Raw genomic sequence first — 20159 nt, forward strand, 5'->3', positions numbered from 1 at the left:
AAACCTCTGACTCCTACTCAATTTCAAAGGTTAGAATTTCTCCCACTTGCCGTAGCCGGAAATTGTTGCCCTTCCCCTGTCTTTGTCGAAAATCGTTATGCCCATTGTTAGGGATAATGGATGCACAACCACGAACAGAGAATAACACAAGCAAAGCACACAAGAGGGATTTAACATGGTTCGGCAAAACCATGCCTACGTCCACCAGAGAGAAAAAAGAGTTTTACTATTTCCAGGAAACTACACATCACACTCACACCCACAAAGTGCTACCCTTTGCTTGCCCCCCATCCTTATCCTCAAGATGGGCTTTACAATCCCCTATAGGGATTGATGCCTATAGGTTATCCCACAGAGACCATTTATAGGGAAACCCTAAAACCCTAATCCCAATATAAATACAATTTTACCCCAGTACTAGTAATTGACCCAAACCCTGTTTCAATTACAAATACAACCAAAACCATAATTACATTGATCCACAGAATACAAGACACCCAAACCCAACACCCATAACATTTACAATGCTAGAGTGACCTATTTGCTCTTCTCATTAAATACCTCATAGAATTTCTCTATAACAAGCAAACCATAATTGAATAGATCCTTCCAAAAGCCGGTTTCTTAAGCAATTGGGAATGACATTGGCTATGTCATCATCAGTTACTTGTCTCTTCCTTTTAAAGCGGCCAGCGCCTTACCAGCTCTGTTTGTCACGATGTCTTCTTTTAGTCCATCGCCTGAGTCACACAAGGGGCTACATCTAGTAGATGTGTTCCTTTGTCGTAACACCTGAATCAGCCTCGAGCCATAAATTAGATAAAAAAGGAAACCCTCATGTTAACTAGGAGAGGCATTCGACCCTGATAAGTAAGGGAATTTGCTTGGGTCCTTCGCCATCAAGCTAAACACCATGGGCCGTCAAATCAGAATTTTGGTCAAAATTTCGAGATCGACCATTGAAATTCAACGGTCGAGATTCAATTTCGCCCTGAGATTTCAGATTTGACGGTTCGAAATCTTTGCTTGACAGTCATGCGCATTGACCAAGCAATTTCGGATAAGTAACCCATTTTACCATTACTTTGCAGTCTGAACAATGTAGACCTTGTCTCATTGTCGAAACTTGTGAGACTTGCACAAGTAGAGCATTGAAGCCGTCCGTGATTAAAAAAAAATTTTTTGGGTTGGGACAAGGCAGCACACGTAGTGAGATTCTATCAGAAGGTACAAAACTAGTTGAGAGACAACCCCAACCAAAGGGTGCTTTTCACAGCTCAGAGGCAGCAGGAGAAGGGGATGGTCAAAGGCAGGGGGAAAGGTGGTGGTGGCCGGCAGTGGTGGGATTTCCGGCTAAATATAGGAAGAAGATGGTTGAAGGGAGAATCCCTTCACCCACTTAGGGAGCAAAATGAGAGTAAACTTATTTGAGGGTATTTTGGTTTTTTTACACCTAGAAGGGTATATGAGTCATTTGAACCACAAATGTAACAGTTAAACCTTTGACCATTAAGGCTAGGCAACTTGCAATTTTTTAAAAATGCAAAGTGGGTGCCGTGCAATTCAACACTTTTTTAAGGGAAAATTTTAGGGACATCTTAAGATAACTGACGAAAAGTATAGACACAAAAAAAATATACCAAATTCGCAATCACCCCCTTTGATTAGAACCGTTGATTAGTTGAAAGAAATGACAAATATACCTTTATTGTGTTATTGTATATCGTATAGTATAAAATGATGAATGGAGGAAGAAGGGAACTCATCGAAGAAGAAAGAAGATATTTAGGATTCTATTTAATTAGTAGAGGCAACATCGTAAAGTCACAAGAGATTAAAGGCATTATAAGAATTATGAAACTATCAAACCAAGAAATGGAATTTACTTGAGTGTAGTATTGTGCAAATTTAAGAAACATTTTAAGAGATCATTGCCAATTTAGCATGATTTTAGGTGTTCATGTTTTTTTGCCAATTATCATAGGATGTCCCTACAATTTTTCCTAACTTTAATCAACAAATTTGAAAGGATAAAAATCTAAAGAAACCCTCATGTTTATCTTTGTTCTCCACTGTCACCACTCCATGTACACTGGAAAAGCTGAAGGAATCATACTTTATAAACTGAAAGAAGAAAAAAAAAACCCCACTTTACTTTCTTTGTTCTAAACAACTTTCAAAAAATTAGCAACAACCACATTCACATAACTCTAAGACTGACCAACCAACCCTCCACATTCACATTACCAGAAAGCCATCTCTTTCCATATCAGCCTTGACTGGTGGAGGGACCTCCATCCATGAAAAATGCCAAGGATCACATAGATAGTTGTGATGAAAGAAACATTAAAAACTGAATATTTTGACTTCATGCCTGCATGCGCAAAAATGAAACTCTAAAATTATTGGTGTCGAGCCCACATGCTTCAAGGATCAAGCATATAAAATGTTAGCTGTTTCTTGGTGATTGTGATCAACTCTAACCACTTCAATCCAGCCAAATTGCTTTTCTACTTGGAGTTCTGTGAAAGCATAAAGTACAACCAAAAGTTTGTAAATCAATTGAAGTTGTACATTAGACACATGGTAAGCAACAATATTAAATAAAGAATATACCAATGTTCTTTTTTCATTCTGAAACTCTTTTAGCCCTCCATTTTTCTCCCCCACCTAATTTTCTCAACCATGGGTGATCTGCCAACCTTCCATTTTTGTTTTTTTTAGGTAATCCCCTTAAATGAAGATATTTTCTCATTTAACAATCCTAACATAAGTTCAATCACAAAGCAGATGTGTACCAGAGAGAGAAAGAGTTGTATTGCCGACATGCCATACTCCCTACTCAAATTCTATAGGGAAAAATCATTTGTTGTGCTCATATTTCTATTGTACACAGCACTGCACTGCCACAAGATGACACGTAGATCTAAATAAAAAGTTGAGATCAAAAGAACAATTTTAGGTGCTTTAAAATCAATGATGGGATAGACGGAAGCTAATTTGGAAGTTGGCACCTTGATTTTCTACATAGATGGATCCCATCATCCTCTACCACATGTTAACCTGCAGATCAAATGGAGTTTTCCCTACGACAGAATCAAGCTTACAAAAAATTCTTGGGTACTCAAAGATGGAACGGAAGAGATTTGTTAAATTGATCTTAGCTATAATCTTTTCCCAAATCCTTGGGGTTGACTACATACATCCTTTCTAAACAACGTTTTTTTCCCTTTCTGGTCGCCATTTTCGTGGTTCCTCCCATGCAATTTGCTTCCATTGTTCTTTGGAAAACATACTCTGTTGTACACATCCCTTTGTTGTGCACAGTAGTGCATTTATATGCTAAACAAGTGGCTGAGAAAATAAGAAAATTAAAAACTATTGATGTTATAAAATAATGAAGATATATTGAATACAAAGAAGAAAGATAAGATGAATTCAACACTTCTATTGAGTTAGTCATTACATATTTATAATGGAACTAGCATCATCTCTGATATGGTAATATAGAGTCTACAAAGAAATACAATATATGATTCTCACACACAATAAGATAATATTAATATGGAAGGATGGATTGCCGCCCAAGATAGAAGATGCATAGAATGGAAGTATTGATTACCAATATTGTGTGTTAAGATAACTGTGATCTTCAGTTAAGATGGGAATGTGAATCATCAAGATTGCATCCTGAGGTAGTTGAGATATTTAATTGGAAGTACAATCTCTTTGGGGGTAATGGACATTCATAAATAAATATTATTTATAACACTCCCCTTTGGATGTCCATCAATAGATAATGTATTTCGTTAAAATCTTACTAAGAAAAAACTCTGTGAGAAAAAAATCTTAATGAAGGAAAAAGAATATACATATCTAAATAATGCATATTGGTAGCTGCTTCATTAAAAACCTTACCGGAAAAATCCAGTGGGACAAAACCTTGGTTAAGGGAAAAAGAGTGTAGCATGTATTTTACTTCCCCTGATAATAACATCATTGAATATCTTTGAGTACGTACATTCAAATATCATATACTGGCTTCTCAACATTTGAAGTAAACAATGCCTCAGTAAATAAATTTGCCAAAATATCACTTGAACGAATTCAATGAATATCGATTTCATCATTTTGTTGAAGATTATGAGTGAAGAATAATTTTGGTGAAATATGTTTCGTTCTTATCTCCTTTGATGTATCATCCATTCAATTGAGCTATGCATTGTTGAAACCCCTTCTTCTAGTAGAAGACTGCATGTTTTTTGAATATGTTGTATCACTGATTTTAACCAAATATATGTCTATTTACTTCATGAATCACTATTATCTCTACATGATTTGAAGAAGTGACATCTATAGTTTGTTTTGTTGAACATCATGAAATAACTAACTTTCACTTGTGAATAAATAGCATGTTTGAGATCTAATTATATGTAGATCAGATAAATATCTTGCATCTGCATAACAAGTAAGTTGATATCCACATTCATAAAATAACATAATGTCAATAATTCCTCGAACGTACTTGAAATATATGCTTAATAATATTTCAATGTCATTGTATTGGAGAAGAGCTAAATCTTGCTAATACACTTATAGAAAATGCTATATTTGATTGTATATTATTAGTAAGATACATTAATGCCCCTATTGCATTAAAATATAATACTTAAAAACCAATAAATTCTTCATTGTTTTCTTAGAGTCACAATGAATATTTATTTATGTCGAGCGATCTCACAACCATTGGAGGACTCAATGAATATATTTCATACATGTAAAATCGCTTCAAAATCTTCTCTATAGAGGTTGATTGATGAATGAATATTCTATCAAATGATTAATTTATAAGTAAAGACAAAACATTGTCTTTTCAAGATTTTCTTCAACTAATCTACTACTTTTGGAAACTCTTCAGGAAGTTTCGATAATATCAACATATACACTTATTAAAATTAGATCTATATCATTTAATAAAGGCACAATAATAAATTGGATCATTTATATACCCTTCATTTAGTAAATATCCACTAAGGAGATTGTACCATATATGTCCTGATCATCTCTGAAACCTTATTAAACAAACTTCCTAGGAATTTTTATGTGCTTTTTGAATCCTTTAGGAATTTTCATACAAATTTCACACTCGAGTGAGCCAAATAAATAGCCTATAATAATATTCATTAGGCGCATGTCAAAATTTTTATATATTGCTAGACTAATAAGATATCTGAAGGTGATTGCATCTACCACAAGAGAACATGTTTCCATATAATCAATTCTAGGCCTTTGCAAAAATTCTTGTGCCATAATTCATGCTTTATATATCAAAATTTCATTCTTTTTCTCATTTTATTTTTCGTTCGAAAACTCATTTGTACTCCACTAGCTTTATACCTTCAGATATTGGACTACATGTCCAAAAACTTTATTTTTTTCAAGCGAATTCACTTATGCTTGAATTGCATCTTTATATTTTGGCCAATCATTTCTTCATTTACATTCATCAACAAATTTATGTTCAAGATCATCGTCTTATCGCATTATTTCAACAATAATATAATATGCAAAAATGTTGTCGAAAATTTTATATTTTCGGTTCCATCTTTTTCCTGCAATGGCATAACTAATCGAGATCTCTTCATTATTTTCAGGTACCTGAACCTCTTCTGAGGTTTTATAGAAAGTTATGTCTTCAAGATTTTCATAATCAATCGTCTCTATATTATGATCATCTTTATTCATTTACTCATTTTTCTAGGATTTTATCCTTGAAACCGATTGATCTTCTACTTTTTAAACGTGGTTTAATTTCATTTGCATTGATAGATTGTCCTACTGAAACATCAATCCTACTTGGAGCATTTGCAGCTGGAATATGAGATTTAGTAACTCTTAGCAAGTAAGTAAATCTGGCAGTTGATTCATAATATTTTGAAAATGCATTATCTTTTGAACTTCAAGTTCACATTGCTCAGTACGAAGATCTAAATGAGATAATGATAATGCATTACAATCAATCTCTTTTTCCAACTATTTATTTTCTTCCTCTCATGTTGGAAAAACTAATTCATCAAAATAATAATCATCAAGTCTTGCTTTAAATAAATCTTCTTATCATTGGCAAAATATTAGATTATATAAGGAGATTCATATCTAACATATATTCCCAACTTTATTTGGGGACTCATCTTTGTGCATTGTGGTGGAGCAATTGGAACATAAACCACACATCTAAAAATTTTAAGATAAGAAATATTTGGCTTATTAACTTAAGCAAATTATAATTGGGAGAATTTATAACAATTTACTCGTTTGATGCGTATAAGTGATGTATTGTTCTCATAAACAATGATTTAGCTATTAATTTGAGACGTTTCATAAATGATTTTGCCAAACCATTTTGATATAAACATGAACAACATGCTATTCAAGTGTGATCTCAGTTGGTATACAAAAATCATAAAACCTGAGATATAATTTCACCAAAATTATCAAGACAAAGTGTCTTTATTTTATAATCCATACATTGTGCTCTTAATCTAATTATTTGAGCAACAATCTCACAAATACCAAATTGCGAATTCATAATGAACATACATGTGACTATTTTATAAATACATTTACTAAAATCATATTTTATCTGAATGGTCCACATGATGGGTGAATGAGCCCATATATTTCACCCTGTATACGTTTAAAAAACACAAAATGCTCATCTCAACTTTTGCTAGTAAATATTTAATAATAGATTTTCTTTAAGAATAAGTAGCACAAGAAAATTCAATTAATTGAATTGAAGAACCTTCTAGTTTTTCAATAAATGACAATTGAATTTTTAATAATTTTTCACATCATATTTGATCCGAGATGGTCCAACCGGTCATTCCAGACAATAAAACTATTGGAATCAATGTTCTTTTGATTTACCTAAGCATATGTTTCAACCATGCGAATATTTGTGTAACATAAACTGGGAGAAAATGTCTAACATTTTTTTAGTAATGCACAAATATTTACTTTTACCATCATTTTTAGTATCAATCGTTTTGACACATATCTACAAAACTTTATAAGTTTCTTTGAGACTTACTACAAAATAATGCATTATTTATAGCCAATTTCATCTCCCAGATAATAATAGATTAGCTCTTTCGGAGCTTTCAATCAATGTTGTACTATCAATTATTGTATGAACATTATAACATATAAAAGAATATGCGTCATAGCATATAACAGAATATTCACATTCTTAATCAAAATGAAACATTAAATCAAAATATATATAGAAAGTCAAATTAAAAAAAATTACAAGGGAAGAAGATTAAATTTAAAATAAACTAACATATGAGATGAGATTTGAAGAGAAAATAATTAAAAACTAATATAATATTAACCTTTTTTTTTTTTTTTTTTTGAACTCTACTAACATAATTAAATCTTCAACTATTATCTTCAAAGGAGTTTGTAGCATCTAGATGTGTAGTATCTATGAGGCTATCAAAATCATCCATTTTATAGGCAAAAATTGCTCAAGTATCATGATTTTGGAAAATCCAATTTATCTCTACAGTATTTCTATTTCTTTTTTTTTCCCGCTAAAAGAATCATTATATTAAGCGAAGAAGAAATATTAAAAATACATCAATTAATACCTTATAAGGAACCAACCTCTTTTACCGGCAACAATTGTTGCCCTCAATACACCCTTCCTCACTGGTTCCTACTCATAAAACGAAATCTAGGACGTCTAGAGGCATCCACATCAAGTTCATTAAGGATTGAAGCTGACTAAGGAATGTTAATATCAGAAGTTCATGTCCTAGCTGCTGAATTTTGCCAAAAAATCTGCCACTGTATTAGTTTCACGATAGCAATGTGAAATCTTCCAATCTATAGTCAACAAATATTCTTGTAACTCTCTCCACATATGAAAGACATACCAAGGTATTTTCTTCTGCTGTATTAAAGTCACCACAACTTTTGAATCACTTTCTACCCAAAACTTTGTAATTTGTAAATGCCTTGCCCAACGTAATCCGTGAATGAAAGTTTCCAATTCAGCCTCAAAGTTGATTTTAATATCTAAAAAAATACTGAAATTGAAAACCACCGCAACAACTTCATTTCGAAATACTTCTCCACCACCAGACCTTCCTGGATTGCCTAAAGAAGACCCATCAATATTTAGTTTAACCTAACCTGCTGCAGGGGGACACCAAAAAATTTCTTGTGGAGGAGCAGCACTAAAGACAGAGAAGTGAAGGCCCAGTCTTCTTGCATCCGAAAAAATGGTAGGAGTTACTTTTCTCCCATCCATTTTAAAGCCAAACTGTAATAAGTCTGAAAAAATTAAACTCACCACCTCATTAGTCCTAAAATTAAAATTTTCAAACTGGATTTGATTGCGGACCATCCAAAGAAAGTATAAAAGCAAGCAACATCCATTAATCCAAGCAGTCAGTAAAGGAGACTGTGAAGCCTAGTGTTTCCAAGCCTTGAACGACTCTACAATCGAATCTTTTTACTGTCCAGCTATAACCAAACTTTGCTGCAAAAGCTTCTCCACATCCACGTGAAAATGAGCAATGAAGAAAGAGATGTCCTATGCCCTCTGAAGCTTTACCACATAGATTACAACGAGAGGCCAACTTAATCCCTTTCCGAGTCAACAAAACATCAACAGGTAGCCTATCATGAAAAAGTCTTCAACATAAAACTTGTTGTCTAGGCTGCAAAGAAGTCTTCCAAATACTTTTAGCTCATTCTAGTTGTTCTCCTTTTCTACAATAGAGATCCCATGCCAATCGAAAACAAAACTCTCCCCCCACCGAACCTTGCCAATGACAAACATCAACAAAACCAGCACAAGGAACAGGGATATAACATAATAAGAGAGATTACCTCTTGAAATTTGGCATTGTCCACTGACGGAAATCTTCACTCCCTTTGCTATAAACAATCTGCAACAGTCAATTTCGAATGACCCTCTAGATCTAGAGGAATACCAACATAGTCTGTAATGGTAAAATTCCCCAACCATCTGTCAAACCAGAAATTTATATTCTGACCATCTCCAACTGACTACTGTTCATTAGCTTGAACAAAACCCCAAAACTTCCTCAATCCAAAAATCAAAGATGACTGCGGCTCATAAATCTTTAAATATCCCATGTTGTCCACCATCTTCCCCTTTAAAAAATGAGCAAAACCAGAGTATTTATGTTTAATTGTTCAAGCCAACTTGCATAAGGAAGCAAAATTGACATCTCTTAATCTCTGAATACCCAAATCACCCTCACATTTGGAGTACATAGTTTTGCCCAAGACACTGTAACCTTTTTCACAGCCTCTGTACTCCCTGTCCAAATGAAGTTATGCATCCAAGCCTCTGCTTGAGAAATAATAGAGCTAGGCCACCAGTACACTGAAAAATTATGAATCGGTATGCTAGAAATAACTGAACGTACCAACTCCACTCTACCGATTCTTAATCTTGTCTAAAACTGACAGCAATCTGACACGAGTAACTCGTCCTTTAAAAATATCTACCCCCATATATCAATTAGGAAAGAGAGCAATTGGAATATTTAATATGTCCACAATTTTCTGTTTCCGACTAGGAGGCACACGTCCAAGAAAAAGCTTACTCTTCTCCAAACTGATATGTTGACCTGAAAATTCTTGATACTTCAATAAGAAAATTTTCAAAGCTTTAACATAACATACAGAAGCATTTGAAAAAATAAAAATATCATTAGCATACATCAGTACGGAAGGAACTTCTACTCCCCTGGGACCTGGCAAAGCTCTCAATCTACCAAAAACTATCAAAGAATGAAGGCCCATGCATAGTACCTCTTCTGCAAGAAGAAAAGGAAGAGGAGATAAAGGGTCCCCTTGCCGAAGCCCTTTCTCAACTCCAAAGAATCCAACTGGTCCCCCATTCAATAAAACTGAGATTCTAGTAGACTGAAGCATATCATGAATCCAACCAACCCATCTATTTGAAAATCCAAAAGTCTTCAAGACCAAGAATAAAAACTCCCATGATAGAGTATCATAAGCCTTCATAATATCAATCTTAATTCTCATCCCTCCCCCTCTAATAGAATAATGAAAAATATTTGTAAGTTTGGAAGCTATAGCAATATTTTCAGAAATCATCTTACCTTTCTGGAAAGCTCATTGCTCCTCAGAAATAAGCTTAGGCAAAAGAGGACTCAGCCAAGAAGCCATTATCTTTGACAATGCTTTGCAAAAAAAATTCCCTATACATTGTCACATCCCGCCCAATATCCACCCAGGGGGTACCCTATCTGGGTTACTCGGGAGTGATCCCCCCAACGATCCGATTTAGGACATCATATCCAATCGCACAATAATATAATCAAAGCAGAACAAATTATGGTATTCAAGTAATCTAATAATAAAAGTTAAGAAATGATCATAGAGGATCACAAAGAACATCGAGTCGGATACAGTACCAAATCAAGACAACTATAGAGTATAGCGATATACTCTACAACGTGTGGGAGGTAGATCGATAGGTAAAGATTACAACGACTCCAAGGAGGATGGTAAGCAACTAGTTCGCTTTCTTCTAGCTTATACAATGTCTCCTCAATAACATAATCATAAGAAACTAAGCCACGCTGGATCTACTCCTGACAAATATGAGTCTTGAACTGATAGCCTTCACAGATGTAGTCACCGTAGCCAAAGTGGTATGAGTCATCAACTTAGTCCTCAAAGTGTTGACCGTCACAGTCAACAGTAGTAGTACCTGCAGAAAAGTCTAACAAAATATGTTGCAAAAATGAGTGAGTTCAAAAGAACTCAGCAAGGAAAGTTATTCCATAATAACATAAATCATATGATGCACAACATAGCATGATGCAATATGATATGAGACATATGATGCAAACATGAATCTAACTCTGAGTATGCTGGTCATCTAGGGTAGACATGCTTTAAATCATAGCACCATACTTCTTTAGGTAGTCTCAGTCACTCATCACCGGGGGGAATTGGGTCCTGCATCCCTCTAGGACAAATCCATGGTTGGGGGTTTCGGTCACCACTCTCTCACATCACCATATGGTCTAAGTATTGGCACATGTCAAAGTAAAGCCTAGCCCAATGCAAGTCATCTACTTAGTCATATCATGTCAGTTCCAGATACGTCCATTCCTCCCCTCTCGGGATCCTTTCCGGTATCCTTCACACTAGAGTCACGGATATTACCCACCGGACTCATCAACCCTATTGGTCATCCACAAATAGTAGACGGGAAGCTCTCACGTCCCCTCACGGATCATTTCACCGGTCTTGAGCGCCCGTGAGCCCAAGTCTAGCCATTTGCAACTCTACCAATAAATGGCCCCTTTCGGGTATCCGCAATGCGATTTATGTCCTCTCACGGGATGGTTACCGGTCTTGAGCACCCACAAATCCACACTACTACCACGGGTCGTTCGGTCTCAATGCCCTTCCGATTCGGGTCTGATACGACAGGGACATCCTATCCAATGATCCAGGAAAGCGTCGATGGGCATCTTCGGAGGACATCCCATACTATTCCCTCCGATGTCCAATGACAGAAGTACCAGTAGGGCACTCCCCAATCCCAAATCATACCTAAGCAATCACATGCTTATTTCCATCCATTACATATCAACAATACATTATCATATTGAAAACATGTCATAACATCTCATAATACAGTGTGTAAATAAATGACAAGAATAAGTAAACATGATAAACCAAGTAATTAAGCATGGTGCTACTGTCATAAGGTAACTACAGTAGTCATATGATGTCTAAAATCAACTAATAAGTTAAGTCTACTAAGTTACCAACAACAGTGTAAAAGTCATACAGTCTATGTTATAAGGCAATAACCGTCCTTACCTCAAATTGTGAAGAAGATGATCCGAAGTCACAAGAGAATGGTCCAATTATTGTCTTAAAGCCCTAAACAAACATACATGAAGGGTTAGAGAAGAAATCAAAACAATCGAAGATCGAATGGATCAAAACTGGGCAAAAGTTTCTGACAGCAACCTTGTTGGTCGATACATTGGGTCGATGGTATCGACCAACAGATATCGACCCAAAGAGTCTCGGACAGCAAGTTGGATTTTTGAGTTTTGGCTCAAAATTGGTCTTTCGGGTCTCGGATCGATACGAAACTTGGGGAACAGTTCAAACACAATATAGAGACACTAATTATCAAAGAATAATATAATCCAATGGTCAATTTAGAAATCCCCAAATTGGCATATCAAGTTCAAGAGTTGGAAATCATGGCATTGGTTATTACTTAATGCAAATTGGGGGGAAACATAGTGAATTAGGTAGGGAATAGATTAGGAGCATTATTGTAATCATAAGCAAGGTAGAAATTAGGCTAATCATAGGCTACCTTTCAGTTTTGGTTAATAAAGCAAGTTGGTGAGCAACAAATCATGGAAATGCATAGTTAATGATCAAAAGGTAAGTAAATCATAGCAAGATTGGGGAAAACATGAATGTATTAGGTAAAGAAGACTCATGGCAAGGTGTTTGCAAGGTTGTTGCACCTTGGCCATGGTCCCAACAGCAAGAATAAGGTGAGGTAGAAGTAGATTAAAGAGAGAGTGAGAGATTACATACCTTGTAGAGAGTTAGAGAAGAGAGCAAGGATTCTTAAGAAGATCAACACCCAGCCAAGAGGAGGCTTAGGAGCTTTCCCCTTCTCATGTTGATGGTGAAATAATGTTTGAGGTTCGGGTTTCACTTAAGGAGGAAGGAATATCCAAAGCACATTTTTATTCAATCGCTTTTGTCTCCTTGTTGATGGTATCCCATAGTATCTTCATCCACCCCCGGTACCCTATCCTGCATACCCGGATGTGATCCACACCCCAAGATCCATAGTTCAAAGACCACATCAGCCACATCCAATAACACAATCATGACAATCATTTAGCTACAATCAACAATAGAATTTAGGGATAAGATAACATGGATAATCGAGTGCGGAAATAAATATCAAATCAATAAATTAACCAATCCACTCCTTCACCAGCAGTGAGGTCAATTTAGTTAGTACAGTCTCGTTATAGGTAGGTTAAAGTTATTACATTCTTTTAGTTTAATCTCACAAAGAGTGGTAACTACTCATAAGTCTCCTCCACATGGATATGTCCTCCTCAAGGTGGGACCATGGAGATCCAACATACTGCTCCCATACAACTCCGGGCTAACCCCTCCCTATCTTCTTCTATTCCCGTCTTCTTAGCTGCCTCCTAGTAGTATGAGTATCCGGTCCGCCTCAGGGTGCCATCGTAATCCCCGTAGAATAGCCTAACAAAATATTGCCGGATGAGTTCAGAACTCAAGATTATTCCATCACGCATAAACCACAAGATAATCATAACTATATCGATGATATGAGCATATAATGCATATGTTTTATTCTAAGTATCTTCATCTTGGTAGACATGCTTTAAGTCTCACCATACTTCTTTGGTAGTCTCTCACTCATCCCGGATTGGTCCCATCCCTCTGACAATCCTGGTTGGGGTTTCGTCCCACTCTCTCACATCACCTTTGGTCTGTTTCGCTTGTCGGTATAGCCTGCCCATGCAGTCATCTACTTAATCATATCATGTCAGTTCCGATATGTCAATTCCTCCCCTCTCGGGATCTTTTCCGTATCCTTCCACTATCCATATTACTCACCGACTCATCACCCTATTGGTCATCCCATGTAACAGCTCTCTGTCCCTCTCACGGATCATTTCACTGGTCTTGAGTGCTCTGAGCCCAAGTCTACCCATTTGCAACCCTAACAATACATGGCCCCTTTCGGTCCTTGCAATTTATGTCCTCTCACGAGTGATCCTCTTGGCCCCACAAATCCACACTACTACCACGTTGTTCGTCTCTCCCTTCCAATCGGGTCTGATATGTGGGACATCCTGCCATCATCTAGACAGTCCTATGTATGTCATTCATAACCCGGCGTTGATGGACACCTTCGGAGAACATCCCTACTATTCCCTCCTGTCCGGCCCCTGGTCCCCTCATCCCAAGTTATACTTAGCAATCACATGCCCAAGTTCATCATATCTTCCGATACAACATCATAATAACATTTAACTCATGACATTGACATAAGTCATCATATATTATTATAAACATGATAGACATTGATACATGTGTAACACAGCTCCTTGAAGACATATTACAGTCTAAAATGATAAGATATGATAGAAACTATATTTACTAGTTAGGATACCAGTCAAAATTCCATATCTTAGGTAATTATATCGTAACTATCCTTACCTTGAATCGGATAAATGGTCCAGATCACACAGTGGCCCAAATAGCCTTAAGTCCTAACAAGCATATATGAAAGGTTAAATCGACTTGAATCACTCCTGCGTTGTTGCCTCTTTCTCATTTGTCTCTCCCAATAGTATCCCAATCTTCCCCGCTACTTTTTGGATTCTTGCCTTTTCTTCCTCTCATCCCACTTGAGATAGTCTAACCATTGGGGACACTAATTATCAAGAACTTTCATAATCCAATGGTCCATTTGGAATCCCCAAATCGCATATTAAGGTTAGAGTTGTAGGTCTGCTTGGCTCATCTCTGCATTAGGAACATGGGGGATTGTGAATCTTTAGAGTAACATGGAACACATATGCAGGTATAGATTAGTTACTCTGCTTCATCTCTTTTGGTTAGCGTTGGTGCATAAATCTAATTTAGTTAATATCATAGGTGATCATCATATCTATCTAACATCATTGTTGGGTTTGGTTCTCATGTTCGGTTCCCCTTGCCTGGTCCCCTAATAAAAAGATGAGTAGATTTAGAGAGAAGTCTCCTTTAAGTACGTAGAGGATTTCTTTGATGAAATCTTCCCCTCCATTCTTAGGCTCTCCCCTTCCCTGTTCCTGGCTCCTCTCGGATTTTTATTCCATCTTTATCTTTCCCTTTTTCTCTTTGTCTTTCCCTTTCCCCTTTCTTTCCTTTCCCTTTTCCTTCTTCTCTTTCTTTTTCTCCTCTTCCTCGTCTTTTTGTCCTTCTTTTGCCCTCCTTTTATCTCCTTCTCCTCTTCCTCTTCTCCTCCCTTGTCTCAGGCTCTCTTCCTCGTTCCGACATTACGTCATCAACCAGTAGGGCCCACAAGTCCCTCCTACCACCACTTCGGGTCTTCGGACCTACAAACACAACAATGACCGGGTCGGGTCAAGGTTAGGTAAAAGCTGGATTTTACGATTCGACCACGTAGTTTCAACAGAATTCTCAGGAATAGTTCAACAACTTCGGATGCGGATTCGGAGGGATATATGGGGTCAAATTGAGTGGGGTTTTCTCCTACAAGTCCATCAAGAAGTCTAGTTTCGGGAAATACTTTCGGATTGAGAACAGAAGTTCATTAGGTATTTCAACTAATTCACCCCTCTTCGGTGCGCAGATTCAAAACTAACACTGACAATGCTCTCAAGTGAGGGGCATCATCGTCAATGTCCATGGGCTTGGGTTTCGACACCAAATCATCACCCAAAAGGGTCCACAAGGACTTCTCCCACCACTTCGGGTCTTCGGACCTACAAACATAACAGATTCCGGGCCGGGTCAAGGTTAGGATAAGGCTGGACATGGCCTCCTAAGGCTTTCAAGGATAACAACATTGAAATCAAGGTCTGACTTCAAGGTCTAACATTAAACATGTCTTTCTTTATCCCAAAACAAATAGGGTGTCTTGGTTAGGTTTGGGCTGGATTTTACATACATAGAGGCTGAAATTTGTCCAGTGTATCTGTATTCTCCACCTTGAGAACTAAAGTAAGGAAACAATTATTTACCTCTTTTGGAAGTTTCCCTTTTCGAAAAAAGGATTGAACTCCAGCCCCAAAATCTGCTGAAACAATATCCCAGCATTTGCGGAAAAAACTTCCTGGAAAGCCATCTGGTCTTGGAGAACTGTCAGGATCTAGGTCCCATACCACTCCTTTGATCTCCTCATTAGAGGGCAAACCTTCAAGTAATAAACAATCATCATCCATCAGCACTTTTGGAATCACAGACAACAACTCTGGGTGCCCCAAGTAGGAACCAGTTTTATGATAATTTTCAAAGTAAGTCACCACATAATCCTGCAGTTCAACCAAACTTGATGTCCAAGTGTCATCCATTCTTCGCAAAGATTTAATAGAGTTTTTATTCCTTCTAAGTTTAGTAGAGAGATGGAAAATTTTTGAATTCCTATCTCCCTCCCTCAACCACCTGACCTTTGCTTTCTGCCGAAGAAGAGAGTCTAGACGATCCATTGCTTGTACAAGTTTTGACTTCAAGGAAGCCTTTTGATCAAAATATTCATCTGTCATATCAAGTTGATCAATATCAGTTTGAAAGGATGCTAGATCTTTCTCCGCTTGTTGTACTTCAATAAAAAGATTAGGAAAGGTTATTTTTGCCCATGCTTTAAGACGCTGCTTAACATTCTTCAATCTCTGTGCTAGTACAAAAATTGGATCACCAACAACATGTTCCATCCAAGCCAAACGAACCACCTCCAAAAAAGAATCGTCAGTCATCCAAAAATTATTGAACCTGAAAGGAGAGTTTACCGGTTTGACACCTTTGTCAACAAAGACACAAATCGGAGAGTGATCTGATGAGTGTGTTGGAAGAGTGATCTGTTTAGAATCACCAAACAACTCTAACCATCTGGCATTGAAGAAACTTCTATCAAGGATCGAACGAACATTACCAACTTTGTGTTGGTTTGACCATGTAAATTTCCTACCCGAAGATGGAACTTCAAAAAGCTCACAAGCATCAATGGTAGCCTAAAAATCAACTGTTGCACCCAGCTGGAATCTACTTGAACCCCTCCTTTCAGACATCCGTAACATTGCATTAAAGACCCCCATAACAAAAAATGGTAAGCTGGACAAAGGGAGAGCAATAAGATCCTCCCAAAGCCGTCTGCGATCAGATCTATCACAACAAGCATGAACCACTAATAGACCAAATTGCACACCTTGCCACTTGAATTGAAGAGAGAGTTGTTGGTTAGATGAAGAGAGAACAAAGGGCCGCTGCAACTCTCTCTTCCAAAAGACCCAAAGATTCAAAACTTTCTTTTTCCAAAAATTATACACAAAATTAGAAGAATATCCCAATCTATTAATAAAGAGAATTTGGCACTTACTGACATCCACTTTTGGTTCAGTGACACAAAAAATGTCTGGTTGATGAGTCATTAACAACATTTTAAGGGCCCTCCTACCAGACGCATTACCAATGCCGCGAATACTCCAAAAGAAAAGCTTCATATCAACAGTTACAAAGCAGCACTTTCCTCTCCCAATGAGAGGCTCTTATTTACTGTAGAGACTTTCCCTAACGTAGCATCTACCTTCTTGAATTCCTTTGCCAACAAACCCTTCTTACTTGTAGCCACTTTCTTCACTGCATGAGCCTTCTTAGGACGACCAGGCTTCCGACGAGAAGAGCCTTCATCCCTCATTGAGATAGAAGACAAAGGAGGAGGAACAACTTCCAATTGCAGCGTTTCATCATTTTCTATTTATTTAATTAAAGCTTGACAAAGCTTAACGAAATATTGTGGATTACGATAGATACATGCCTAATGGCTTTCACACCACATCGATAACAAATATTATCTTCACTCCTTGAAAAGTTATACTGAGAATCCTTATTATTCTTTTATTTATTTTTATCATAATGACGGCAATTATTCCGTCTTTTGCTTCATCCACATCCATAGTATGACCATGGACTATAATTTTGCTTTCTTTTAGGCTTATCATAAATAGCTACATTCACTTAAGGGAATGAAGCAGAAATAGGACAAGCTTCATAAATTTTTCGTTTATAGTTCATTATTTTACTCAGCTACAAAAAAAAAAATTATATCATTCCGAGTATTTCTTAACTCTCTTTTTCATGATATTTCTATTGTAATAGTACATTTGAAGTATGAAAAGTCATTTTCATCAATAATATTTTCTCCACAATTTCATTTGAGAACTAATTTTAAAATTGCAAAACTATACTTATTTACAATTTCATGTGCATCTGCAGAACTGTACTAATTTACAGTTTCAAATCTTGCAATTTTATGTGCATCTGCAGAACTGTATTCATTTACAGTTTTAAATCTTGCAATCCAGTTTTAAATCTTGCAACTTTAAGTGCATCTGCAGAACTGTACTAATTTACAATTTCAAATCTTGAAAAAAATTTCATGTGCATCTACAGAACTGTATTCATTTACAGTTTCAAATCTTGAAATTTCATGTGCATCTGCATAACTGTATTCATTTATAGTTTCAAATCTTGCAACTTTATGTGCATTAATTTAATAATGTTTGTGGTGCAAAACTAACAACCACTATATACAATAAATAAAACCATTATGTTATAAAGGGAAAGTCATCTTTGCTTCGGTTGGTGCCTTCCCGAGAAAATAGCATCCTCTTGATGGAGTTATCGGCTATTCGACTAGGCTTGCAGCGTGCTATCCAAATGGGTATTCAGTGTGTCCAAGTCAGATCTGATTCCAGAGAAGCCATCTTGATGATTTGTAGAACTCATCGTTTCCCTTGGTTCGCTGCAGAGCTCATTCATGAGATCGCTTCCTTCAGCGATAGTTCACGAGTGTGTGTTCATGCATCATGTCCGAGAGTTAAACTATGGTGTGGATTTTTTGGCTAGCCTCCTTCTTGAGGCGTCGTTGATCCATTTTGATCCGGGGGGAATACATTCTGCCCTCACGGATATTGTTCGTGATGATGCAAAGGAAAATATTTATTATCGAATGTAATTTTTGTACATTATTTTTCTAATATTATCAGCTACCTATTCAAAAAAAAATCATTATGTTTAGATTGGTTAATGACAAACCACAATCATTAAGACAACCTAATATCTTATTATTTGTTTGATTATTAGATTCAATAAAACATATACATTTTTATTATGAATGCACTTACCTTCCAAGATGGACAAGGCAAATTCATCCATTGTTTACAGAAACGCGTAGGGAGGTCGATCATTCTTTTCACTTTGGAATAGAAAGCATAATGATATATAGCTTCTCGTCTTTCTTCACAAAACACAATACTTTTTGGCGGAGTCATGCACAATTATTTCGAATGGAGTCGTGCTGATAATGTTTTATAAAATAAAAAAGATATATTGAATGCAAAGAAAAAAACAAGATAAGTTCAACTCTTTTATTGAGTTAGTCATTACATATTTATAATGGAACTAACATCTTCTCTGATATGGTAATATCATTACAAAGAAATATAATATATGATTCTCACACACAATAAGATAATCTTGATATGGAAGGATAGATTGCCGCCCAAGATAGAAGATGCATATAATGAAAATATTGACTACCAATATTGTGTGTTGAGATAACTATGATCTTCAATTAAGATGGAAATGTGAATCATCAAGATTGCATCCTAAGGTAATTGAAATATTTAATTGGAAGTACAATCTCTTTGGGGGTAATAGACATCTATAAATAAATATTATTTATAACAATTGAGAATCTTTTTCAATTTAAAATCAAATCTTTAATCATAGCCTTCTATTTGGCATATAAGTGCATTGCTATGCACAACAGAAGATTTTTTTTTTTCCCATTGTTCTTGTGACTCACTCAAATAGCATAATTTTTTTATTTTTTTTTTTTATATGAAATCTAAGGTTCATTTAGACCAATTTAAGCCCATCTTGACTTTATCTTCAGAGGAGCTTTGATAATTAATATAGGCAAGGCTTTGCCTCTGGCCTTAAAGGGATTCGAACTTTGACCTCCTACATGGAAGCGTTGGTCTTTTGTCAACTGAGCCACCCTTCGAGGTTCAAATGACAATTATTGTCATTCAAACCATCACCTATCGGGATTTCAAGATGGGGAAAGTAAGCTAGGGTTGCGATTTGGTAAAATTCATTCATTTTATTTCAACCAAATTGAGCCCTCTCTTGAGAATTTGTTTTAATCAGGAGCTTCATAATGTAAATTATATTAAATGTAAATGGGTGGGTTTTCAGAAACGTGCAGGTGTACGTTTAATGGACCTCACTACTAGGTTTAAATTATCTAAATC

General features: G+C 36.2%; 1 protein-coding gene across 1 annotated transcript; it reads right to left on the bottom strand.

Annotated features, from left to right (window-relative positions):
- Positions 1 to 15785: 15785 nt before the first annotated feature.
- Positions 15786 to 17536, bottom strand: LOC149022118 (uncharacterized). The gene is made up of 2 exons (XM_089147549.1): positions 17426 to 17536; positions 15786 to 16853 (listed from the first exon to the last, which is right to left on the bottom strand). The coding sequence occupies exons 1-2, from the start codon at positions 17534 to 17536 to the stop codon at positions 15786 to 15788; spliced, it is 1179 nt and encodes a 392-aa protein (XP_089003675.1).
- Positions 17537 to 20159: the final 2623 nt, after the last annotated feature.

Source organism: Hakea prostrata, chromosome 3, assembly GCF_041222555.1.
Source record: "Hakea prostrata isolate BN-2017 chromosome 3, UWA_Hpros_2, whole genome shotgun sequence".
NCBI lineage: Eukaryota > Viridiplantae > Streptophyta > Magnoliopsida > Proteales > Proteaceae > Hakea > Hakea prostrata.

Coding starts and splice junctions, on each gene's coding strand:
- LOC149022118 (XM_089147549.1), bottom strand. CDS start 17,536: ATGAGGGATGAAGGCTCTTCTCGTCGGAAGCCTGGTCGTCCTAAGAAG. Junction 16,854..17,425: donor TGGCAAAGGAATTCAAGAAG/GTAGATGCTACG, acceptor GTTGATTTTTAG/GCTACCATTGATGCTTGTGA.